Here is a 27,912-nt window from a genome sequence, read left to right as displayed (position 1 = left end):
CAGCTCAGGTATTCTGACAAGCCCGTTTATCGGGCAGCAATATATATACACATTTATGTCGGGAAGTTTGCCCGGCAAAAGCTATACCGGGCATGCCCGGGTATCAAGGGCGAGCCTTGGAAAGGCGAGTCTGGACCTGCCCGGGCGTGTTTGGCTGCGGCCTGGCAAGTCGAGGCTGGGCGTGCCCGGATAATGATGGATAATGATTGACGCGATAACGAAAGAATTGACGCGACCAAAGACGGAATTCGTCCGAGTTGCTTTATTGAAACAAAACAGCTCAGGTATTCTGACAAGCCCGTTTATCGGGCAGCAATATATATACACATTTATGTCGGGAAGTTTGCCCGGCAAAAGCTATACCGGGCATGCCCGGGTATCAAGGGCGAGCCTTGGAAAGGCGAGTCTGGACCTGCCTGGGCGTGTTTGGCTGCGGCCTGGCAAGTCGAGGCTGGGCGTGCCCGGATAATGATGGATAATGATGTAAAGATTAACTGATTAGATGTTGGGGTCCCGAAGTCAAAGGTCAGAGGTCATAGGCAGTCAAAGGTCAGAGGTCCCGGGCATGCCCGGGTATCAAGGGCGAGCCTTGGAAAGGCGAGTCTGGACCTGCCCGGGCGTGTTTGGCTGCGGCCTGGCAAGTCGAGGCTGGGCGTGCCCGGATAATGACGGATAATGATGTAAAGATTAACTGATTAGATGTTGGGGTCCCGAAGTCAAAGGTCAGAGGTCATATCAGGTAAAAATGTGATAACTTGTGAACAGCTGAAGGGATTTCAATTCAAACTTGGTACAGGTATCTATAATGATGTAAACATGAACCGATTAAATTTTGGGATCAAGAGGTCCGGTGAGTGAGTGAGTGTCTCTGTCAAATCTGTAATATCTGTAATATGTCTTCAAACTTGGTACAGCTATGTATAATGATGTAAAGATCAAGTGATTAGATTTTTTGGTCAAAGGTCAAATCTGTAATATGTCTATAACTTGAGAACGGCAGAAGTGATATAATTAAAACTTGGTACAGGTACGGATAATGATGTAAAGATTAACTGATTAGATGTTGGGGTCCCGAAGTCAAAGGTCAGAGGTCATATCAGGTAAAAATGTGATAACTTGTGAACAGCTGAAGGGATTTCAATTCAAACTTGGTACAGGTATCTATAATGATGTAAACATGAACCGATTAAATTTTGGGATCAAGAGGTCAAAGGTCAGAGGTCGTGTCTGGTAAAAATGTAATGACTTGAGAACAGCTGAATATTAAATGAAGCTTGGTACAAGTATTATAATGATGTAATTATGTGGGCGCAGGCATATCGGTCGACGTCATGACGTCGAAGAGTGTTGTTCTAGTTTCACATTGTAACTAATAAGTATAAGATTATTACAATCACTGTACATGGAAATCTCTTTTCTCTTATTGCTCTGATTTGTTGCTCCTTGCAGAGCTGTTCTGGTGGGTGTCGTGCCGCTCTGGGTACCAGGTTGGCATGGAGTGGGGTGACAGCATGCCCCAGTCCGTATTCTCAACCCCAAGAGAGTCGATGAAAAAATACCGTCGGGAATTCTATCGCAGGTATTGCCTCTTGAACAATGTAAATTGCAATTGAATTATATGATTTATTGTCATTATGCATCTGTGATGCTGTAGTTCAAACAGGAAGTTAACACCACTGCTGCTACTACTTTAATGGCCCCTATGCTTCCCACCTTCTTGTGGCGTCAGGCAGAGAACATTTTTGGGGCAAGTCTTTCACAAACTAGCTTATCGGGCCTGGTGTTCTACTGATGGTGACAGTAATTTGTAATTTGTTCAGGGTGCTGGTGATAACTCGCCTACTCTTCCTTTAGGACGCTGTTTGATATTTAACGAGTCACTCCAGGGAGTTCTGCCAGCCCGATACTTCAAATAGGAATGCCAGGCTGATTCGTTTGTTTTTATGTTGGCACTATCACACAACACCTGCATTTGCTTGCAGATAGAAAGGACCCCACAAGACAATTCATTTACCTCACATTCTCTTCTTGTTTAATGATGAAGATGGTCAACAAAAATTTTCAAATCTCACATATTGAATCTACTGTAACCCCTCAATTGATTTCTTGAGCCTCATAATGGATATTAGTAAAGCCTGGTGTTGGCTTAGCGGTTAGGGTGTGGCTTGGGATCCTAGGATCCTGGGTTCGAATCCCGTTCGATTGCTGAATTAACGCCAGGGGGCATGACTCAGCCTGTCATCTTTCCGAGGTCAGCAAATTGAGTACCAGCTCACTGGTAATTCCCTGTGTGTCGCAAGAGGTGACCAACAAGGTTGGCAACAGGAAGGGCATCCAGCCATAAAACATCGCTTCAAAAAGGGGACCAAAAAAGGCCAATCCCTGCTCTGCAGGGAAAAATGGCCGCCAAAGGTGGTTCATAAGGGATATTCGTAGTACTTCCAGCTGAAGTGTGTACCATATATTGTTGAATCGATAATATAAAAGGAGCTCGGTCTCGGAGTTTGTCCGTCAACAATTGTCCTATAGGAGATCTATACGCTTTACGTATACTCGTCCTCAATTCTGATCTCCATCTTTTTATCAATCAGATGCTAGGCCATCTGCAAACAGAACGATATAGTTGAGTAAGGTGAGGATAGATGAGTCGGGTTAAATTTTCATTAAAACAAAACCTCTTCCACCTTCAACTTCTTCACTTATGGTAATGGTGAGTCACATCCAATCCCGTTTCTCATATCAATTGCAATCAGAAAACGCTTGTTTCTCAGTCTGAGAGTCCTTTCGGTGCTTTTTTGCAAACTCCAAGCGGGCTTTCATGTGTCTTTCACTGAGGAGAGGCTTCCGTCTGGCCACTCTGCCATAAAGCCCAGATCGGTGGAGTGTTGCAGTGATGGTTGTCCTTCTGGAAGTTTCTCCCATCTCCACACAGGATCTCTGGAGCTCAGCCAGAGTGACCATTGGGTTCTTGGTCACCTCTATTACCGAGGCCCTTCTCCCCGATTGCTCAGTTTGGCCGGACGGCCAGCTCTAGGAAGAGTCGTGGTTGTTCCAAACTTCTTCCATTTAAGAACTATGGAGGCCATTGTGCTCTTGGGAACCTTCAATGCAGCAGAAATTTTTTTGTAGGCTTCCCCAGATCTGTGCCTCGACACAATCTTGTCTCTGAGCTCTGCAGGCAGTTCCTTCGACCTCATGGCTTGGTTTTTGCTCTGATATTCATTGTCAGCTGTGAGACCTTATATAGACAGGTGTGTGCCTTTCCAAATCATGTTCAATCAATTGAATTTACCACAGGTGGACTCCAATCAAGGTGTCGAAACATCTCAAAGATGATCAAGAGAAAGGGGAGGCACCTGAGCTAAATTTCAAGTGTCATAGCAAAGGGTATGAATACTTATGTCAATGTGATATTTCAGTTTTTTCTTTTTAATAAATTAGCAAAACTTTCTAAAATCCTGTTTTCTCTTTGTCATTATGGGGTATTGAGTATACATTGATGAGGGAAAAAATGAATTTAAACAATTTCAGCATAAGGCTGCAACATAACAAAATGTGAAAAAAGTAAAGGGGTCTGAATACTTTGATTGCACTGTACCAGTAATATATCGCATTATCAAACAGTATTTCTGATTATACACCGCTTTTTAAAGCATCGCAAAGCAGGTCACTCTACTTTCAACACAGGTGAGAAAAGGATCCGAACAAAATTAATCAGGTGATATTTCAATAATTTATTCACACACTTTTTAAAGGGTAAAACGTAATTTTTATTTATTTTCTCTGAAAACCTGTCAGTCAAAACACTATACCATCTATTTATTACGTATGCAAAAATGGGAGAATTTCCCTCTTCTCCTCTGCACGGTATTCTCCATATGTGAGGAGTGGCGGAATGATACTACATGGTACTTCATAGAGGGGACACACGTGACCTCAAAAATTCCTCTCACATGCATACGTAAACCTATCTATATCTACAAGATTGGTATTTCTGTCATCAAAGTGACGCGTCTTATATTCTAATGATACAGATTTGTTGACAAGATAGATTGTTGTGCACCACTCCTTTCCTATGCCATCTCCAGGCGCTGCATGACGTCATTGCTGGGCACCGGAGGGGGCTCGGCAATGCACGCTGAAAGGGAGTACTCAGTTTTCACTCTGGTTATTTGTTTGTTTGTTTGTTTTCTTTCTTGTTTGTCCAGGCGATATCTCAGCCATCCTTTGAGCTAGGAAGCTGAAATTTGGGCACAATAGTGAATAAGTACTTTGTCAAAAACAGTATTTTTTGTTTTTTGATTAATCAATTAATTGATGAGTTACTTAATTATTATCGATTAAGTACTTATATATTTCCTTTCTCATCTGGGCAATATCTCAGGCACCTTTTGAGTTAGGAAGCTGATATTTGGACATGATAATGACCAAGTGATTTGGCTGTCAAGGCTATTTTTGATTTATTGATTAATCAATTAATCGATTAATTATTCGATTAATGAATACATTAAAAAAAATTAAGTTACAGATTCGGATGAAATGGTGGTGGTTTGTGTGTTCTAATAGCCAATTGATTAATTATTTAATTTTTTGATGATTATTATATATTTATTTTCATTATTAATCATTTATTTATTTCCTTTCTCACCTGGCCAATATCTCAGGCACCTTTTGAGTTAAAAAAAAAACAAACAAACCACCTTTAGAGGCCATTTTTCCCCGCAAGCGGGGGTTGGCCTTTTTCGGGAACTGTGGTTGTTGTTGTTTTTCGGTCCCCTTTTTGAAGCAATGTTTTACGGCCGGATGCCCTTCCTGCCGCCAACCCTTTTTGCCGCCTTTAACGACAAGCAGGGAATTACCAGTGAACTGGTACTCAATTTGCCGACCTCGGAAGGATGACAGGCTGAGTCAACCCCCTGGCGTTAATTCAGCGATCGACCGGGATTCGAACCCAGGATCCTAGGATCCTAAGCCGGCACCCTAGCCACTAGCCCAACACCAGGGATGCCCAACACCAGGGAGTTAGGCAGCTGATATTTGGACTTGACAATGACCAAATGATTTGTCTGTAAAGGGTATTTTTGATTTATTGATTAATCAACCAGTCGCTCAATTATTTTTTAATTAATTAATTAATTGTTTAATTTTTTTATTAATGACTTATTTAATTACATTTCTAAAAGATACATCTTCGGATGAAGCACGAGTGGTTTAGTTATGCTGTGAGACAATTGATTAAGAAAATATTTTATGACAATCTTTTACTGATTTTAATGACGCAACTAGAACGCCACTCAGTAGAGCGCATACTCCCGCCGTGGGTGGCCGCTGCTGAGCCCTATCTTCCAATGGTAAAAAATCCTTCAAAAAATTCCTGGATCCGGAATAATATCCTGAGCTTCACCAAAAACTAATCAATTTTTCCTTATCCCAAGGGCAATCATCCCACCAACTTTCATCCGAATCCGTTCAGAACTTTTCCAGATATCTTGTTCACAAACACACACATGCACACACACACACACACACACACACACACACACACACACACACACACACACACACGGACGGACACGATCGAATGCATTACTCCCTGCCGGGAGTAATTAATCAATCAATTATTGTGCACCTCTCCCTCCAAATACAGTCTCTATAAGCTGCAATGCTGTGCTGGAGGATATTTAATTATTTGACATGGGGGCGGTGTGCTTTGAATGTATCTGTACTTGTTGAATGATCTTTTTTCCAACGTAATTACCTCTTCCACCAAAGGTGAACGGAGGTTATGTTTTCACCCCCTTTCTGTCTGTTTGTCTGTCTGTCAGTTTGTTTGTGAACAGGATATCTCAAAAGGTTGTGGACAGATTCAGACGAAACTTGGTGGAAAGGTTGGGTTTGTGACAAGGAAGAAGTGATTCGATTTTAGTGAAGATTCAGATCCGCATCTGGATCTTAGATTTTCAAAAGTGATTCCTCAGCAATTGAGTGATAGGGCCAAAAACGATATATAGCATGACATTTAAAAATGTAATGCACGGAGGAAACTTGGTGGACAGGTTGGGAGTGTGGCAAGGACGAATCAATTCGATTTTGTTGAAGATATGAATCCGGATCTGGATCCTAGAATTCTTTATGTAATTCTTCAGCATTGAGAGATTATAGAGAGAAAAAACTATGTTTTGCATGATATCTCAAAAAGTTGTTTACGGATTCGGACGAAACTTGGTGGACAGCTTAGGTGTGTGACAAGGAAGAATTGATTCAATTTTGGTGAAGATTAGAATCCGGATCCGGATCAGATACTTTTTTTTAATTTTTAAATGTGATTCTTCAGCATTGAGAGATGGGGCCAAAAACGGTATGTAGCATTTCAAAAGGTTGCAGTCGACTTATGTCAAAACTAGGTGGATAAGTTGGTTAGATGATAAAAAACAAGCCGGTAAGATTTTGGATCAAGTCCAGATCCAGATCCGGCCTATCAGTGGCATATAAAACCTAAACTGTTCAGCCTGGTGGAGGTATGCTCTCTACCGAGCGCTGTTCTAGTTTTAACTGTATTCACTATTTTTGATAAATACTGTTACGGCCCGCGGATAAGATGTTATGTTTGCCGAGCGGATGGCCCCGCGGTCGTACAGTTACCCCGACTAACCCGGTTCCCGAACGTTGGCCGGATCACGCCACAGATATTCAATAGGGAAAAGACTAAGGCGACACGGATGTGAAGAAGAAGCAGACAAAAAGGTTGGAAATACGAATCTAATTTATTTACTATGTACAGGCTCAAAATAACCAAGGAAGAAGGAAAGATAAGAAAATAATTTACAGAAGATTTTAGACACAGTGCAACCTAGCTTATACAAACTTAATTAAATACCCAGGACAGAACAAACGAAGACGACTCACACGGGGAATGATGATAGGAATGGCGGAGGTGGATGGCTTGGAGGGGGGAGGCCGGTCCACGGATACCGCAGCTCGATCGGCGCGTTTGGCAGCCGCCGTTCCTTTTCGGTCCTGCTCAAAACGTCCGTCCAGGCCCCAAGCTGCTGTGGCTGCAGTTTCGGTGGCTCAAGCTGCTGTTGATGCAGCCGCGGTGGCTCAAGCTGCTCTCTTCAGGGATCGCTGACTCAACTCTCTTCTCGGTGATCTCTTTGCCGCAACTCTTGTCATGGACCTCCTTACGCAACTCCTGACCACTCTTGCGCGCGCGCTTTTATAACGCCTCCGGCGATCAAGCCGCCGGCCTTTAGGACACGCCCATCGGTGTGCTCACCTCGGCCCTGGTTGGTCGCGCGACCCTCTGGCTCCGCCCTTGATGACGACGGGCGGGCACGCCTTTCTTCCCCAACCTTGCCTCGTGGCTAATGGCGGTTGAAGAAAACCGCCCAAAATGCAGTTGGCCATTGAAATGAAATGAAAGGGGATCTACTCTTATTTCACTTGGTGCAATGGAGTATTTAAATTAATGGGAGACACAGCCTTGCCCTAACACACATAATAAGGATATAAGCTACTGAACAAGGGTATTATAGTGTCCTTCAATGTATGCTTTATGGAATTAACTACCGGAACGCCCTTTGACCTTTATACAACACTGGAGGCAGGAGGGTCCAGAATAAGCAATAATTCATAACAATTTACAATACAATACAACACAATCAAAAAAACACAATCCTCATTTCCGCAACACTGCACCCTCCTCCTCTTAGGCACGTCCCGGGCCTATAACTTTAACTTAGTGTGACACGTAGGTGTAGTTCCCTCTACTTTTAACCTGACCCTGAGTGCGACAGTTTTAAAACATAAATAAATATGTCCCGCTGCTCCATTGCACCCTACCTAACAGACTCACGCCCACACCTAACCGAATTGCGGATTGGTCTTCAAACTATACATTGACGGTGGGGAGCATTATTTTCAATGACGTTACTTTATTTACAAAACTAACCCAGGACCTGTGATTGTTCTTTCTGGGGGGAGACAGTCTGCTCTGCATCGACGCACCATGAAAGCACCCAAAAACGCACCAACACACCCTCAAGCACCAATCGGTGCACAGTCATCATTGTTCAATAAAAATTAAAACAACAACCCCTAACCCTGCAGGTGGTCTCTTGCTCTTCGGCTCCCTCTGCTGGCTATTATTATTTTCCTGGTGTTGTCATCTTCTTTGCTGGCGGCCTATTGGTGGAATTAAAATGCACCCAACGTGTCCATTTTTTATTTATTTATGGCCCACAGGGGCCGACTATGTATGGTTCACCTGTGGGGCATCGGTGCCCTGTGGCCGAGGTCCGCCAGCAAGATTTCGGGCCCTCCTGGCCGGTTCCAGCAAAGGGGACATGCCCCAACCCATGGGGTCCATCAGTGGTGCTCAGCCACAGACATGTGGTCCATAATGTGGTGCATCGATGCAGACAGCTGGTTCTGGGAGTTCCGGGCGCACAATGGCGGACTCACGCACGCTCCCCTCGGCGCCCAGTGGCACACAGGTCCTCATGTGGGAGACAAAGGGGGGGAGAGACAGATGAGCGAGGGGTAAGGTCACAAGGGTACACATCAATAAGACAATGCAAGGTGAAGTGCGTATGGAGAGCGAAGTGAGAAAGCTCGTCCCTACCGTACGCCACCCCCCCCTGTCACCTACACTACCCTTGCCCTTACCCCATATGTACAAAATCTACACCTTTACAAATTCGTCACTACTGTCACGTCTTCCCCATATTTCCCCTACACCAAATTCGTCTCCACAATCCCTCTAACCAAAATTTGCCATCACCCAATTCATCATCAATCCTCATAAGGAGGAAGAGATGGAACATCAAGCACAATGTCACACCCACGTCATGATGCGTCTCACATTCCAAACATCTGCACAAAATAATAACAAAAACCTGGCATGGTGTGGAGGTACGTCATCTCAGGTGAGTGGATGCAGATGGTGCGAGGAGACTTCAATCCTAACTACTTTCTAAATGACATTAACACACTTTACACTACCCGGGGTCTTTCCCTGCCAATCCATTGGCCAACTTACACTATGGGTTCTAAAAACCAATTCCCATTGCCCAAACTGTGGTGCTTCTCAATTTGGGGTCTCACTCCCCCGATTCAACTCCCTGTGCCCTTGCATAATTTCAGGACTGGGGCGTGTAGCTCTCCCAGCAGGTCTACCCACCTGCACACCTCCACCACTGCAGTTGCCACCCGAGCTTACCTAGCTCCTCACCCTAACCTATCTAATTGGGGAAGGCCCCTCCTGGCTCTGTCACCCCTCGGTGCCCTCTGGCACTGGGCTACCCGGGTCCGTCCTCCGGATCCTCGGGCCCCATCCACAACAACTCTACTGGCTCCCAGAGCCCACCTGCGGCCTCACCTGGCCGACATCCTCACAGTGGTGGAGTGCCCAAACCAACTACACACACTAACAGGCTACACGCCCAGCCATTTCCACAACACGAATGCACCCATCCAAATACCATTCTTTCACCCGCACCACAGATGCCAATATCCAACCACAATTTACCTATACCCTCTACCTAACACTTACACTACCCTCCCTGGGTATTTGTGATGGGGGTCCATCCTTCCCCCATTCACACCTTCGCACCATCCACTCCACTCCATAGTTTCCACCATACTCACTCCACGACCATCCATTCCAATACTCCATATATTCCACACTCCATGTATTCCACACAACCATTCTCCATTCCCCTGTTGTTGCACACCTGTACAATCACACCTGGTGCCACCTGCACCCTCCTTCCTTCCTGGACCATTTGGTCAGCACAATACTCATCACCATCACTCACTCAAACACTGCTCCATACACCTGTTCAGTTGCACACCTGTGCAATCACACTACAACTCACAACCATTTACTCATACCCTGCTCAATACACTTCCAATCCTCAAACACACGGCATCATCTGCACTACCTGTTGCCCTGCTAACTTAGTGCTCCCCGTCTTCCCTTTAAACTAAGCACATACCACGTCATTATCATCCAAACTACCCTCTCGATGTCCCCAGCTACCTGTCCAATGTAGCTACCTAACCTTACCGTTACCTATTGTCATCTTCTAGGTCCCTACACATTATCCAAACCCTCCCGGGCTAGTTTTCACTGCCATAAACCCCATAAGACAAGTGCTCCTTTGCCCCCGATATGAGGGGTGGCAGAGTTGCCATCCCCTCCACATCGGGTATCTCCCACTACTATCAATTTTGCTCACCAAATTCCAGCCAATCAAAAATTTACCAATCACTACCCATCATCTGCCAATCATTACTGCCAATCATCAAATTTTGCTTTTCTAAATTTCGGATCAAAAACACTATCAGTATCACCATCATCACAGTCCGCTATATCCTAGCCTCGGTGCGTCATGACATCATTAAACTCGGCTTCGTAAAGCCGAGCAATGAACGAGGGTGGTTTGGTCGCCTGCAGGTTGAATCCGTCCGGCTTTCGGTTCAAGGGAGGTGGTTTGGTCGGGCCGAGATTCCACGCACCATCTCGGCACGGTACCTTGCGGTCCCGGGCCCGATGGCTCAATCTCCCCCGGTCGGAACCACGTCCCCGTGAGGGGGCACCGTTCCGCTTCCTCCCACTCGCCTTTGAACCGGACCGGTCGCCTCGCCCGACAAAGCCCGGACTCGACCATGCAGGGCGGGGCCAAGCCCGAATCGGCAACGACGCTTCGAAGAGAAGCGACACAGCATCGATCCGCGCCGGGCCTGGCATCCAACAAAGCACACAGTGCCCCGAGTACTCGCATCGGCTATCCGTCGCCCTAAACGCTAACCCGGTTACCGTCGATGCTTCCCCTGCATGCTCACACGCATACGCTACCCCTTTCACCCTCACCGAGCTCGGTGCTCCAACGCCGCCAGTACACCCCGCGTACTTCGCTATTGCACTCGTTCTTTCGCTCACAGCCTTCGTCACACACCTGACCACCGCACACCTCTGCACACACTCGTCGTTCGCACACCTCACCAACACACATCTTCGCGCCTTCTCCTCGGTCACCTCCTCTGTGACAATCACAGGTGTGCTCTCACTCGCACACCCAACCACGTGCCTCACGACCAACTCCAGCATGCATTCCCATACGCGTTCTACCATTCCAGGTGTGCATCCTTCCATTCCAGGTGTACATCCTCGCTCAGCTGCCACAACCAACTCACGCTCCGTGTCACTCTTACGACTCTCACCACCGCTCTTGACAGCGCACTCTTTCCTCATGCACTCCTCTGTTACACACCTTCCCCGCACATCCTCTTGCGCACACTCTCCTGTTACATCCTCTGTAACATTCACCACAGGCGTGCATTCTTTCGTTACATCCTCTGTAACACTCCCCACTCCGCGCTTCCATGTGCCCCCTCGCACCCGCGCTACGACCAACTCACTCTTGACAGCACACTCACTCCTCGGCACACATTTTTCCTCACACACCCCAGAGTCGGACATTGTCGCACACCTCCTCCTTCACACACCGGACCTGTCGCACACTTCACCAACGGCCTCTCACGAACACCCGGATCCAATTCAACCCCCAAGCCGACTGAAGCTCCCCTCACATCATATACATTTCCACGTATATCGCCACTCACCTCGGCACCTCGTCTCCGCACCTCCTTCACCACCTGCAAACTCATTATTTCGTTAGTGAGCACAACATCACGATTTGAGCACCGACCTTGCACATATTCCATTTCTCCCTGCAATTCCCGGGCTACCTCCGTCGTCTCTTCAATTTTAATTGTACCCACTACTGCTTTGTCTTTGTTCCCCTCGACGACCGCTGGCTTTAATAAAACCCCCTCTTCTACCTCAGCGGTCGCCGGCTGCTCCATACCCCGTGTCGCGATTTCTACCCCCGTCATTTTACCCGCGCTTTCCTCCACTTCGCTCAACCAGCGCTTCTCGACCCGCGTTACTTCGTCGTGCACCCCTGGGACCCTTTCGCCCAACCTGCGGTCTCTGTCCCTCTGCTCCATTTCCTCCCTATCGGCCCTCATTCCGTTCGTTATTGCTTCAATTTGGTTTCCCAATCGCTCACTGTTAGCCCTCCTTTCGTCCCTCATTTCTCCCATTTTGGCTTCTAGCCGCTCCCCCATTCTGTTTTCCCTTTTTTCCATTTCCCTGCCTCTTTTTTCGTTGTCGCACTTCGACTCTGCCATGTATTCGCTGAACCGTGCCATGAACTGCTGCATGTCAAACGGCTGCATGTTAAAGCCCGCTGATACAGCGGGCTCGGCTACCGCGCGCTCGTGCGAGGCGCCTTTTTGCGTGCCTGAAACCTCGTGCGCGAGGACGCCATTTTGCGCGCCTGAAACGTCCTCAACCACCTCCTCATTGCTCTCCTCTATTTCGTCCCTCTGATCCTGGGTTACCCCTAACCCCTCCTCTAGTTCCCCCACCGGCATCCGATCACCTTGACCAGCCATGGCGCGATTTCAAAATTCGGGTTTTGTAAAACAAAACAAATTTCGGCCGCTCCAAATTTTGACCAAATTTTTTTCTTGATGTTTTAAAAATTTGGTTCGGGCCTCGTATCCCACTCCTGACACCAATTGTTACAGCCCGCGGATAAGATGTTGTGTTTGCCGAGCGGATGGCCCCCGGTCGTACAGTTACCCCGACTAACCCGGTTCCCGAACGTTGGCCGGATCCCGCCACAGATATTCAATAGGGAAAAGACTAAGGCGACACGGATGTGAAGAAGAAGCAGACAAAAAGGTTGGAAATACGAATCTAATTTATTTACTATGTACAGGCTCAAAATAACCAAGGAAGAAGGAAAGATAAGAAAATAATTTACAGAAGATTTTAGACACAGTGCAACCTAGCTTATACAAACTTAATTAAATACCCAGGACAGTACAAACGAAGACGACTCACACGGGGAATGATGATAGGAATGGCGGAGGTGGATGGCTTGGAGGGGGGAGGCCGGTCCACGGATACCGCAGCTCGATCGGCGCGTTTGGCAGCCGCCGTTCCTTTTCGGTCCTGCTCAAAACGTCCGTCCAGGCCCCAAGCTGCTGTGGCTGCAGTTTCGGTGGCTCAAGCTGCTGTTGATGCAGCCGCGGTGGCTCAAGCTGCTGTTGATGCAGCCGCGGTGGCTCAAGCTGCTCTCTTCAGGGATCCCTGACTCAACTCTCTTCTCGGTGATCTCTTTGCCGCTACTCTTGTCATGGACCTCCTTACGCAACTCCTGACCACTCTTGCGCGCGCGCTTTTATAACGCCTCCGGCGATCAAGCCGCCGGCCTTTAGGACACGCCCATCGGTGTGCTCACCTCGGCCCTGGTTGGTCGCGCGACCCTCTGGCTCCGCCCTTGATGACGACGGGCGGGCACGCCTTTCTTCCCCAACCTTGCCTCGTGGCCAATGGCGGTTGAAGAAAACCGCCCAAAATGCAGTTGGCCATTGAAATGAAATGAAAGGGGATCTACTCTTATTTCACTTGGTGCAATGGAGTATTTAAATTAATGGGAGACACAGCCTTACCCTAACACACATAATAAGGATATAAGCTACTGAACAAGGGTATTATAGTGTCCTTCAATGTATGCTTTATGGAATTAACTACCGGAACGCCGTTTGACCTTTATACAACACTGGAGGCAGGAGGGTCCAGAATAAGCAATAATTCATAACAATTTACAATACAATACAACACAATCAAAAAAACACAATCCTCATTTCCGCAACAATACCAATGACATAGTGTGTTTCATTTGGTAGATATGACATTGTGTTGGAGTTAACCTGCCGGTCCCTTTAAAGTATGCTTCGGCTTGATTCCAGGAGGCACATCTAAGCCTACAGTATGTGCCAATTTTCAGAGGATAAGAGCTAATGTGTTCCTTTAATAGTTATTCTTTGAAAACCTTTATTTGGTGGAGTATATGTATTTAGATCTAAATTATGCTGTTTCAAAGCAGAAAGTTATGCAATTCCATTCTGTAAGGAGACTTCAAAAAGATATCATTGGTTTCAGGAATACTTTCCACATGAGTACATTTTCCTAAAGTTATAATAACCATCTCACATAACAGAAGCCATATTATAAATATCTTTCAATGAATGGAGAAATCTACAAATGGAACCTTGTATAACAGTTTGTTTGTTTTATAATAAAATGGGGAATTAATTTTAGGCCATGTGTATTTAGATAACAACACGAGGCACAAGAATAGCAGGATTAGACTGAGATGGGAGAAAAATAGCACAAAAAGTGCAGATGAGTCGTCAACCTCGGCAGAAGGTTAACATTGAGTGGTTGCTGGATGTATGTGTGCATCCTGGTTGGTTTCAAGAATTCTGTCATTGAGTCACAAACGAAATATAAAATAAATATATATATAAAGGGAGCCGTGCGTGTGTCCGTGTATGCGAGTTCCACCCATTGGTTGGACAGTTCACCTAACTCCACCCACAATTTTTATACTACAGTCGCCAATTTAGGAACCCTTTATAGCTTTAGCATTACCCTTTAAAGCCCTTTAGAACTTTAGAATTTACTTTTTTAAACCTTGTCTCTCAAGCAGCGTCTTTACGGCGGAGTGTGAAGGTTACGCAGGTCCCTGCTATTGGTTCCGACTATTTTCTCTAAAATTGTGAGTTGAACGACTGTGACAGGTTTCTGTGAAGTCGGTTGTAGCATGATAGGGGAGCAGAAAACGTTCCATATTCCACTGTTTCAACGTGGGAATGCCTGTTTGTTTTAATGAGCGGGAGGAGGGTGAGAGTAAAGATGTGACAGCTTAGGAAGGGAGAGGTTGAGACTTTGTGGAAGGGGAATTGAGGACTTTTGGTGGGGAGGGGATTGGCCTTCGAGTTGGGAGGGTGTTAGGGGTGGGGGAAGACTTGGGGTTAGGGGTGGGTGGGTGGGTGAAGGTTGGGTGGGTGGGTGAAGACTTGGGGTTAGGGGTGGGGGCACAGCAAAGATGGGACAGAGTTGGGAAAGGGAGGCTGATGTTTGAGGAGTTGTCAGAATCGCATGTGTAAATTTACTCCCAGTAAAAAAACAATTGTGTGTATGTGTCTGTGTGTGTGTAAATATATAGTGCCTGCAGAAGGTATTCACACCCCTTGACTTTTTCACATTTTGTTTTATTAAAAAATGAATTAAAAATGGTTTCAATTGAGATTTTCACTGATTTACACATAATACCCCATAATTTATGCATGGCCTGGATAAGGACTATAGCGATGTTCACTGTTTATAAACAAACCCACCGTATCCACGCATGCGTAGCAGCCTGGTTGGCAAAAGCGCAGTGTTTTCGTTTTGCACAATGGCGTCGCTCGACACACATGTGATCGTTTCGGAGTATTTTAATAGTCTTGACACTGTTGCAAAATCTCGGTACAAATCGAAGTTGAGTTATACGAATGGTGAGGATATTCTCTCCGGATTCATTTGCATTGAAAGGATGGCAAAACAATCCATCTTGCTGGGCAGATTTGAACTACGGCGACGTGTACACGTACTTGATCGACACACCGGGTATCTACACAAGGGAGTCACTGAAGGCATTCAGGTCACTAGAGGCATACAATTTTTTTTTAAGTGGTCATGTGAAGCCACTGTGGTATCATGCGATCGGGAATGATGTACCATTCTGCTTTATCAAAGGCAAAGTCATACCATCACAGCGTCTCAACAACAAACCTCATGAGGCCTGGGTGTGTGTGGGGAAGAAGGAAGAACTGCCACTGCTACTCTGCCACTAGAACTGCCACTTTAAAACTGCTGGCAGTGATGACCGATTTACTCGCACCCACTTTTGATACAACCCCAGTTTTGATACAACCCCACTTTTGATATAACCCCACTTTTGATGCAACCCCACTTTCATTGGACATGCTTTGACACAACCCCCTTGGATTCAACCCTGATACACACACACACACACACACACACACACACACACACACACACACACACACACACACACACACACACACACACACACACACACACACATCCCCCCTACCCCTCCCCACACACACACATATCCACCCCCCCCCCCACACCCACACACACATCCACACACACACACATCCCCCCACACACATCCCTGCACACACATCCCTACACACACACCCCTCCCCCCCCCCACACCCACACCCACACACACATCCACACATGTCAATCCATACACTGATTGCAGAAAAAGCCATTTTAAAAAGAAAATTAACCTGAAATTGCAGACAGAATTATTTATTTTATCTGAGAAGCCAAACGATTCTTCTTCTTCTTTAGTTTCTCACAACTTTGTGTGAAATGCGATCTAGTTTAAAAAAAGTCAGAATTTGACCAAATCTGTTTCATTCCTTTGTTAATATACCTCTTCTATTGACAAATCTTCAATTATAATTTTATTTGAGGTTCAAATGGCCGCGGGAGATCGTGTGATAGTGATCACGTCCTGGAAGGACAAAATGGTGCATTTCTTCTTCTTTCAACAATAAAAACTTATAGCTTCGAGACCGTACATGGAGAGTGGCTCTGGAATTCTATAGAAACTTATTCCCGAGTTCTTTTCTAATCTATTTGTGCAATTAACAACACAGCAGCTCACAGGCATTGTCCTTGAAATGGTGTCACGTCAATGATCGTAAAACTTCACCACTTAGAGACGGCCAGCATGGTTGGTGTTTTGCCAACCAAAACAAAGAGCACAGTCACGTGATCGGGTACGTGACGTCACGGTAAACATCGCTATATAGGCCGTGAATAGAGCCTTCAACATAAAAAAGTCAAAGTGGAATTTTTATTTTGGAATTTTTTGCAAAATAATTCGAATGAAAAGCTAAAATATCTTGAGTCAATAAGTTTTCAACTCCTTTGCTATGACACTCCAAATTGAGTTCATGTGCATCCAATTTCCTTTGATCATCCTTGATATCTCTACAACTTGATTGGAGTCCACCTGTGACCAATTCAATTGATTGGACATGATTTAGAAAGAAACACACCTTCTAGAGTGTTAAAGGGTATAAAACAATTGATAGTTTGTTGAAAGTTCCCAAGAGCATAGTGAGCTCTATCATTAGGAAATAGAAAGAATATGGAACTCCCCAGACTCTTCCTGCAGCTGTGCGTCCGACTAAACTGAGCAATCGGACAAGAAGAACCTTGGTAAGGGAGGTGACGAAGAATCCAATGACCACTATGACAGAATTACAGATTTCCTTAGCTGAGATGGGAGAACCTGCTAGAAGGACAACAGTCTCTGCAGCACTTCATAAATCTGGACTTTATGCAAGAGTGGCCAGATGGAAGCGACTCCTGAGAAAAAGGCCCATGACAGTACGACTGTAGTTTGCAAAAAGGCACATGAACAACTCTGAGAGCCTGAGGCAAAAGATTATGTGGTCTGATTCGATGAAAATTGAACTGTTTGGCCTGAATGCAAAGTGCTACGTCTGGCGGAAAGTGAGTACTGCTCATCACCCATCTAACACCATTCCTACCGTGAAGCATGGTGGTGGCATGGTGGTGACTGGACATGCTATGGGGATGCTCTTCAATGGCAGGGACAAGGAGGCTTTTAAGGATAGAGGGAACAATTAATCGAGCCAAATACAGGCAAATCCTTGAGTTGAACATGCTTCAGAGTGCAAAAGACCTCAGATTGCGGTGAAGATTTGTATTTCAACAGGACAATGATTCCAAGCATACAGCCAAAGCAACACTGGAATGGCTTCAGAACAAGAATGTGAAGGTCCATGAGTGGCCCATCCAAAGCCCAGAGTTGAATCCCATTCAGAATTTGTGGATAGATTTGAAGATTGCTGTTCACGATGCTCCCCATCCAACTTGACAGAGCTTGAGCAAATCTGCAAGAAAGAATGGGAGAAACTCCCCAAATCCAAACGCGCAAAGTTGATACAGGCATACCCAAGAAGACTCGAACCTGTAATAGGTTGAGCAGCTTCACAAGGAAATAAAAAACGTTGGCGGCCATTTTGTAAGATGGCTGCCACGGCCGTCATGGGTAGAATCTGCAATCGCCCAATATTGAGATCTGTTCAAAATATATTAGTCTACATGTGTGCCATATTATGTGCATTTATCACAAAATGCACAATTGTTATGAATAGTTTTGCTATGCCACCCCACTAATGTAATAAAGAGAGTGCTGGAGAGGAGAGGACAAACTAAAATTTTGGAGATAAATGAACTTAGATGGACTGGTTTGGAGCAGTTTCAATCTGATGATTGCATAGTGTTCTTTTCTGGTCAAGAAAGCTGTAAAATGAATGAGTGATTGGCAATAAGAAGACAGCAGGGTCAGTACTGAGATACAACCCAGTCAACGATAGGTTGACTCAACGATATTTCATATCAGTGAGATTGAAAAGACATTTAGTAAACACCACCATCATTGAGATATATGCTCCAACTTCTGCAGCAGATGAAGAAAATATGGAGGAGTTTTATGGAAAGTAATGGTGCGACAAGAGGACCACTAGACAGAGGTGTTGTGGAGCCTCGCCTTGGTGGCGCGACAGCCGAGGGCGAGTACAGGCCTGAGGAAGTGACCCCCAGGCATGCGGTCCAGCAGCCTCTCCGTGATGCTCGACGACAGCCAATATGTGGCAACCCATCATGCTGGGCAGGTCGATGGATGCGGGTAAACCGCACAGACCTGGATTTTGAGTACCGCCACCAGAGCATCTGTGGAAAGTTATGCTACTACAGTGAAAGTGTAATTGGGAAGACCCAGAGAGGCCGGCATAACCTTCCACAGATAGTCCACTGTGATTATAATGTGCCCTCAGTTTCGGAAGAGGGCCCTGGGGAATAATTGTCCTTGAAAATGGAAGAGTAGCTGCACCAGGCGTTGGTGGTATTGACCAACCTCTGCAGTGACGAATTGGATGATGCTAAAGTTACCTTTCCCGTTGTCACAACTCGCCATGCTTTGCTTTGGAAGTATACACGTGAGTCGGGAATTGGTATTGGTGACAGGCAAGAGTGGCCATGGGGGCCAGCAATTGGACTGAGTGGAAGGGGTTAAAGTGATTATATGTCATGTGTGTGATAAATATTTTTCACTGCCGATTGTTGTGTTTTTTATTATATGATGTTTAGAGTGTATGCAGGTCATGGCAGGTAGGCACCACTGCACCATGTATTGCAGGTGTAGTTAGAATGAGTGACAGCTGGGGAGGAAATATTGCGTATAAGGTTTGTGGGTGGGGAAGTTGTGTGTGTCTGCAGGTAAATCAGGCTCTTGTAAAAACATGGCATGGAAAAACAATTGTCTGGTCACTGAGTGAGGAGTAAGGAAGAAGCAATCTCCAAACAATTTTTTAAGGTGAAAGTCCAGGAGAAGAGGGATGAACAGTCATTAAAAAGAACGTCATGTAACAATAAAAGCAAATAACAGTCAATCATAAAGCATGGACTGTTATCATATGTAGATCAGACTAGGTGAGGCAGGCAGATTATCCCACCATGAAGGTTGTTATTGAACTAGCTGGGTTTGACTTCAAGCAGAGGAGTGATGGCAACCATCCTCAATTTAGAACCTTTCCTACCACAGGATGTCCCTGATTCCCTGTCTCTCTCTCTCTGGGTATTGCTTTTTCTGGTTCGACAGGCCTGACTGAACCCGATCCGGTGGCAGAGTTGCAGTTTATGTCAAGAACTCTATTTCCTATTGTCCGGGTACTACCGTTCCCCCACATAACCCCGAGGAGTACTTTTAGTTGTGCTTTCCAACAGGAATGACTCCATTTACATTTCCGTGTCTGCCAACATGGACCATCTTATAACCACATATCCCAATGCTCTATTCCTCATATGTGGTGATTTCAACTGTCATCGTGCCAATTGGCTGGGTGTTAATGCCCCTTCAACCAGCCATGGTATTGCAGCAAAGGACTTCTGTGACTCCGTGGGCCTTACCTAATCAGTGAACTTTCCAACCCGGAATTCTCACAATGGCACGTCTTACCTTCGGGACTTGATAATGACTTTTCATACAAATGTCTCCTGTTCCTCTTCTGTTCCAATAGGTTCATCTGACCATGTGCTTGTGAGACTCAACATCTCTATTGTTAGCGGGCTACCTCAGGACCGTAGAGTCTTCGCAGTTCACTCAAGCTGAATGGCAGGAATTGCAAACTGCTCTCTCATTTCAAGACTAGTCCTTCATTTCCACCACTTCTGATATTAATACTGTCTGTAAATTCTTCCACACAAGCTTGCTTTGCCTTTTGTACAGATTTATAACATCTCGTGTCAGTTATCATACCCATCCCCTCATGCAAGATGCACAGAATCCTGTGATGAAGCAGTTGCCCTCAAATAACCTGCCTTCTCTTCCTGGAAGGCAAATCTGACTGAAGGCAAACAGATCATTCCACAAAGCTCAGACCAAATGTGTATCCACTCTCAGGAAAGCCAGAAAACACCATCTGGCCAGCCTCAAGACTGATGTCTCAAATCTGTCACTTTCTTCAAAAATCTGGTGGCACCTTGTCAAGTCTGTCATTGGTATATGTTCCTCCTCCATCGCTTCCCTCACTTCAACTGGCACCACAGCTGATTCTGCTTGTGAGAAGGCTGAATCCCTCAATTCTGTGGTCGCTTCCAAATATCGTGTCCCTAACCCCTCACTCCCCCCACTTACCCATCCCTCTCATACACAACCTCTCCTGAATACTGTCTCCTCACTTGGGAAGGTAGAGAGGTTTCTAGCAAACCTTGACTCCGATTCTGCGAAAGGCTTAGACGGCATCAGTGCACGTGTCCTAAAAACCTACTCTGCTGCTCTTGCTCATCCTCTTTCTACTCTGTTCACCTCGATAATTCTCTCGGGGTATGTGTCAGCCTACCTGGAAGGTACCCAACATCACTGCAATACACAAACATGGTGCAAAAATGGATCTTCTTAACAGCAGGCCGTTTAACTTGCTTTCATTTAGAAGCAAGATCATACAATCTATCATTGCAGTTGACATAAAAAAAATTCCTTTTCTCCAATGGCCTGATCTCAGATCATCAGTTCGGTTTAGATCCAGTCATTCTACCTTGGACATGCTCCTTCCACTCTCACAACAATGGATGGAAACCCTCAATACTATATCAGACATGAGTTCAGGGACGTCTCTTTGGACATATCTCTAGCACTTGATACGGTCCGGCATGCTTTACTCCCCCAACTCTCTGCACATGGGATCCAAGACCAACTCCACACATGAATTACTGACTTCCTCTACTCTCGTAACCAACGTGTGGCTCTCAACAGAATCCTTTCATCTCCACTCCCTGTCAAGGCTGGAGTGCCACAAAGCAGTGTTCTGGGCCCAGTCCGATTCTGACTCTCTGGGAAACCCCCTTTATCTATTTGCTGATGACATCCCTCATCCTTCAGACAGACAGGCCGCAGCCTAGTCCCTCTATTCATACCTTGACACAATCACAACCTCGTCAAACACTTGGAATATTCTTTCACTCCTGACAAATCTCATACTCGCTTTCTCTCTCTCTCTTAAAGGACCATATAGCAAACCCTCCTTTCTACTTTCTGAACAACCCTTTTGAGGAAGTTCAGTGATTCACACCCCTGGCTCTCTTCTCTCTCAGCCATGATCCTTCTTGGGAAATCCACATTTCAAAGTTGGCGTCCAAAACTAGTCAGGCCACCTGGGCATCCTCTGTCATACAAAGTCCTTCCTTTGCACTAATGAACACCTATCCACTTTTAAGGCCTTCATCCGTAGCTTGATTGGGTACTGCTGTCCCCTCTTTGGCTAGCACCAACCTCTACAGGAGAGTCAATCAAGTCAGTCAATAATAAAAATGGCACCCAAACCAGGACATAACACAGACCTCTGAATGAGGGTCGCAAGTAGAGAAGTTGTTTATTAAAATGTCTTGCTTGGTTACACGTAACAAAAGAGGAAAAGATTAGTTTGTGACCCGTTTGATCCCAGAAATACTTGCCAATTACAGTTTCCTTTTCCTGCTGTTACTTTATCATGATGAGACTCTGGAATCTCTGGAACACGTTGTCGTTAAAGCCCTCGTGATGCAATGCATGGCTTGTGCAAGCATGTTTCCTGGCACAGCAGATTGTCATGCATCCAGCCTTGACTTGCGTAGCCAGAATTTGTCATCGTGTTTTCAGATTCCCTTTAAGGGACAGAATTTGAGCTTAAGAGATAGAAAAAAAATAGGCTGATGAATGCTCACTTGTCTTGGATACCTGAATTATGCTTATCAGGACTGGGAAATGACTTTTTGTGAAATCTTGATGGATTCAAGGTTAAAAAAAAGGGGTTTGGTTTATTATAGCTCATGATGGGAGATTGGGTACAGACACGAGTTTTCGCAGAGAGAATGCGGTGGGTTGAAAAGCCAACTGTGGCTGACAGAGGCCTTTGGGACTATTGAATCAAGTTCATATTACTGTTACACCCCTGATGATGATCAAAGCTGAAAATGTGATCGAATTTGAGGTGAAAGTGCATGATTCGAATTCTCAAAGCAGAAAGGAATTGCCCAGCTCTTTTGCGAATAATCCTATGTGAGGTTCTCCCCTGTTGTAGATTGTGCAGACCTGATCACAATACTTGTGTTATCTTGTTTTATTAAGGAAAAAAAGCTTTAGGGCTGATGCAGGATTACACTGAGTGCAGTGCAGGCTTTGCAACCCAAAAGCCTGGAATTTGACCTTTGTTTGAGTCAGCATTTATCCTGAAAGGCATAAGCAGCGCACAACTGCAACCCTATCTGGGATAAAGGTTCAAAGTAGCAAATTAATATGTGGTCACTATATGTATTGCATTGTTTGATCACCTGGTTTATGCAAGCATTCTATATTCATAGTGAATGTTGATCTTTCATCCTTCCACAAGGATTCGTTGGTGGACTTTAAAGATGACATGTTGTCTTTTTGCAAGGAGTAGGTGAGCTATCATCACTGGCAACCTGGCCAAATTCCAAAATCCTGGATTTGTTGGCAAAGGTAAATCACCTAGTGGTCCTACTGTGATCCTTTCTATAAGACTGCTTTAAATTAGCACTGGACTTGCTGCTGGGAAAAGCACCGTTGAGAGAGAGAGAGAGAGAAAGAGAAAGAGAAAGAGAAAGAGAAAGAGAAAGAGAGCAAAAAGTTTTAATGAAAACAAAAGCCGCGTCGATGTTACACAATGCCTAGATGCAGCTGTGCCTATAACGTCGATGTTATAGGCACAGGACATTCCTATTGATTCGATTACTTGATGTTATTTTTGTGCAAAGTGAAAATATATCTCGGCAATTTCCCGTGTGTGGCGACGAATTTTTAATATATCTCGGCATTTTCCCGTCTGTTATTTCAGGCGGTGTATGACTGACCATGCCGCGATTTAAAAAATATATATCTCGGCAATTTCCCGTGTGTGGCGACACGTGAACGAAGCTATGCTCCTCTCTCCACATTATTGTGACGACGTATAAATTAAATATTTCATCGTGACGATTGTCATCAAATGGACGAATTTTTAATATATCTCGGCATTTTCCCATCTGTTATTTCGGGCGGTGTATGACTGACCATGCCGCGATTTAAACAATATATATATATCTCGGCATTTTCCCGTCTGTTATTTCGGGCGGTGTATGACTGACAATGCCGCGATTAAAAAAAAAAATATCTCAATGGACTTGAAGTTACAGGCCTTTGAGAATTCATTTCGTTCTATAAAGGGCAACTTTCATCGGATTTTCTTCCCGTTTTTTTTCAACCGAGTCTAAAACTATGTTAGCGACTGTGAAAAATGAAATGATATATCGAATTTGATTTGAAAGAAAACTGTGTGCGAGAGCAAGACACCACGGGCCTACAAAACAGGCCTCAAAGCGATGCGAGTTAATAAAATGGTGGATATTTGTTTATATGAAGCCTCTCCCACAATGGGTGGAGCTATGGTTCCCAGAATGGGTGGAGCTTTGAGGTTTTGTCTTCTCTGCAAGAACAAGAAGAAGAAGAAGAAGAAGGAGAAGAAGAAGAACAAGAACAAGAACAACAGCAGAGGGCACTCTATGAGCAGCATCTGTGACGTGGCTACAAAGAGAAATAAGGAGAAAGGGAAAGAGAAAGAGAAAGAGAAAAAGAGAAATAAGGAGAAAGAGAAAAAGAGAAATAAGGAGAAAGAGAAAAAGAGAAATAAGGAGAAAGAGAAAAAGAGAAATAAGGAGAAAGAGAAATAAAGAGAAAGAGAAAGAGAAATAAAGAAATAAGGAGAACGAGAGAGAGAAAGAGAAAGAGAAAGAGAAAAAGAGAAATAAAGAAATAAGGAGAAAGAGAGAGAGAAAGAGAAAGAAAAAGAGAAAGAGAAAGAGAAAGAGAAAAAGAGAAATAAAGAGAAAGAGAGAGAGAAAGAGAAAGAGAAAGAGAAAGAGAAAGAGAAAAAGAGAAATAAAGAGAAAGAGAAAAAGAGAAATAAAGAGAAAGAGAGAGAAAGAGAAAGAGAAAGAGAAAAAGAGAAATAAAGAAATAAGGAGAAAGAGAGAGAGAAAGAGAAAGAGAAAGAGAAAGAGAAAGAGAAAAAGAGAAATAAAGAAATAAGGAGAAAGAGAGAGAGAAAGAGAAAGAGAAAGAGAAAGAGAAAAAGAAAAAGAGAAATAAAGAAATAAGGAGAAAGAGAAAGAGAAAAACAGAAATAAAGAAATAAGGAGAAAGAGAAAGAGAAAGAAAAAGAGAAATAAAGAAATAAGGAGAAAGAGAGAGAGAAAGAGAAAGAGAAAGAGAAAGAGAAAAAGAGAAATAAAGAAATAAGGAGAAAGAGAAAGAGAAAAAGAGAAATAAAGAAATAAGGAGAAAGAGAGAGAGAAAGAGAAAGAGAAAGAGAAAAAGAAAAATAAAGAAATAAGGAGAAAGAGAGAGAGAAAGAGAGAGAGAAAGAGAAAGAGAAAGAGAAAGTGAAAGAGAAAGAGAGAAATAAAGAAATAAGGAGAAAGAGAAAGAGAAAAAGAGAAATAAAGAAATAAGGAGAAAGAGAGAGAGAAAGAGAAAGAGAAAGAAAAAGAGAAAGAAAAAGAGAAATAAAGAAATAAGGAGAAAGAGAGAGAGAGAAAGAGAAAGAGAAAGAGAAAAAGAGAAATAAAGAAATAAGGAGAAAGAGAAAGAGAAAGAGAAAAAGAGAAATAAAGAAATAAGGAGAAAGAGAGAGAGAAAGAGAAAGAGAAAGAAAGAGAAAGAGAAAAAGAAAAATAAAGAAATAAGGAGAAAGAGAGAGAGAAAGAGAGAGAGAAAGAGAAAGAGAAAGAGAAAAAGAGAAATAAAGAGAAAGAGAAAAAGAGAAATAAAGAGAAAGAGAGAGAGAGAAAGAGAAAGAGAAAGAGAAAGAGAAAGAGAAAGAGAAAAAGAGAAATAAAGAAATAAGGAGAAAGAGAGAGAGAAAGAGAAAGAGAAAGAGAAAAAGAGAAATAAAGAAATAAGGAGAAAGAGAAAGAGAAAGAGAAAGAGAAAAAGAGAAATAAAGAGAAAGAGAGAGAGAAAGAGAAAGACTTTTGTATCTTTTTATTATAAAAATAGAAAAGAAAACCCCCAAATAGGGGTCACATTCTCATTTCAAGCAGAGAAACAAACAAAAAATATTAATACAGTAAAATTATGCACAAAACATTTCACAAAACAATAAACGTTTCTCCAGGATTTTACAAATGACTTCTTTCACGCACCATTTGGTCTCAAACTGTGGCAGCCTTCCTGTTATGGAAAAAAAGGCAAAGTCTAACTTTACACGGCTCGTCACAAGATTTTTAAACAAGAACAAGGCATTTTCCTCATTAGCTCCAAGATCATCAACTTTTCTTTTTCTTGATTTATACACTGCCATTTTTGCCTGTGCAAGCAGGAAATTACCTAACACATCATTCAAAATCTTGTGTGAGATGTCTAAGCCATAAATGAAAACACAGGTGTTGAAAACCAAGCCAATCCTGCCAAAACAATTCTTAAGAAAGATAAATAAAGGAGCCAACCGTTGACATTCAACATAAATATGAAAGAGGTTTTCAGGCCTTTTACAAAAGGGACATTCATCTGCTAGGAGACTTGAGAAGCGGTGCAGCAAGTGGTTAGAGGGGAGGATCCAGTGTGCAAGTCTCCATTGGAGGTCACCATGTCGTGGCGGCACAGGAGGATGATAGAATCCTTTCCAATTAGGAAAATATGGGGGGGAACAAGGTAAGAGGTCTCTCCATCGAACCCTCCGCTGTGTCATTTGCCCTTGCAAAAGGAAACTTACGCAACCCAAATAGAGGTCTTTTTGTTTAGGAAACCCATTGAATCCTATGCTAAAGGGGGTACACGGAGGAGAGTTGGCAAGGGAAAACTTGCAAATAAGTTCAGGAAAGGTAGCAGGAGAAGCACCTTGTTGTTGAGAAGCACCTTGTTGAGAAAGAGAAAGAGAAAGAGAGAAATAAAGAAATAAGGAGAAAGAGAGAGAGAAAGAGAAAGAGAAAGAGAAATAGAAAAAGAGAAATAAAGAAATAAGGAGAAAGAGAGAGAGAAAGAGAAAGAGAAAGAGAAATAGAAAAAGAGAAATAAAGAAATAAGGAGAAAGAGAGAGAGAAAGAGAAAGAGAAAGAGAAATAGAAAAAGAGAAATAAAGAAATAAGGAGAAAGAGAGAGAGAAAGAGAAAGAGAAAGAGAAAGAGAGAAATAAAGAAATAAGGAGAAAGAGAGAGAGAAAGAGAAAGAGAAAGAGAAAGAGAGAAATAAAGAAATAAGGAGAAAGAGAGAGAGAAAGAGAAAGAGAAAGAGAAATAGAAAAAGAGAAATAAAGAAATAAGGAGAAAGAGAGAGAGAAAGAGAAAGAGAAAGAGAAAGAGAGAAATAAAGAAATAAGGAGAAAGAGAGAGAGAAAGAGAAAGAGAAAGAGAAAGAGAAAGAGAAAAAGAGAAATAAAGAGAAAGAGAAAGAGAAGGGAAAGGGAAAAAGAGAAATAAGGAGAAAGAGAGAGAGAAAGAGAGAGAGAAAGAGAAAGAGAAAGACTTTTGTATCTTTTTATTATAAAAATAGAAAAAGAAAACCCCCAAATAGGGGTCACATTGTCATTTCAAGCAGAGAAACAAACAAAAAAATATGAATACAGTAAAATTATGCACAAAACATTTCACAAAACAACAAACGTTTCTCCAGGATTTTACAAATGACTTCTTTCACGCACCATTTGGTCTCAAACTGTGGCAGCCTTCCTGTTATGGAGAAAAAAGCAAAGTCTAACTTTACACGGCTCGTCACAAGATTTTTAAACAAGAACAAGGCATTTTCCTCATTAGCTCCGAGATCCGAGATCCGAGAAAGAGAAAGAGAAAAAGAGAAATAAAGAAATAAGGAGAAAGAGAAAGAGAAAGAGAAAAAGAGAAATAAAGAAATAAGGAGAAAGAGAGAGAGAAAGAGAAAGAGAAAGAGAAAGAGAAAGAGAAAAAGAGAAATAAAGAAATAAGGAGAAAGAGAGAGAGAAAGAGAAAGAGAAAGAGAAAGAGAAAGAGAAATAAAGAAATAAGGAGAAAGAGAAAGAGAAAGAGAAAGAGAAAGAGAAAGAGAAAAAGAAAGAGAAAGAGAAAGAGAAAGAGAAAGAGAAAGAGAAAAAGAAAAATAAAGAAATAAGGAGAAAGAGAAAGAGAAAGAGAAAGAGGAAGAGAAAGACAAAGAGAAAGAGAAAGAGAAAGAGAAAGAGAAAGAGAAAGAAAGAGAAAGAGAAAGAGAAAGACCTGGCCGAACCGAGCCGAGAACCGAGAGCCGAGGAAAATGCCGAGAGGAACCGAGGAAACCGAGGAACCGAGAAAACCGAGGAAAATGCCGAGTTATATTAAAAATTCGTCCATTTGATGACAATCGTCACGATGAAATATTTAATTTATTACGT

General features: G+C 43.7%; 1 protein-coding gene across 1 annotated transcript in view; it reads left to right on the top strand.

The window, feature by feature from the left end:
- The first annotated feature begins 1,449 nt into the window (after positions 1 to 1,449).
- LOC137423655 (cytosolic purine 5'-nucleotidase) overlaps positions 1,450 to 27,912 on the top strand; it is a 68,184-nt gene continuing 41,721 nt past the window's right edge. The window contains exon 1 of the mRNA XM_078773912.1: positions 1,450 to 1,719. Coding sequence (XP_078630038.1) covers positions 1,694 to 1,719 — 26 coding nt within the window. The 5' untranslated portion in view covers positions 1,450 to 1,693. The remainder of the gene's footprint in view (positions 1,720 to 27,912) is intronic.

Source organism: Myxine glutinosa, chromosome 3 (assembly GCF_964187855.1).
Source record: "Myxine glutinosa chromosome 3, kmMyxGlut1.1, whole genome shotgun sequence".
Lineage (NCBI taxonomy): Eukaryota > Metazoa > Chordata > Myxini > Myxiniformes > Myxinidae > Myxine > Myxine glutinosa.
Note: the sequence above shows the minus strand (reverse complement) of the source record. Positions and strands in the feature narration are given on the sequence as shown.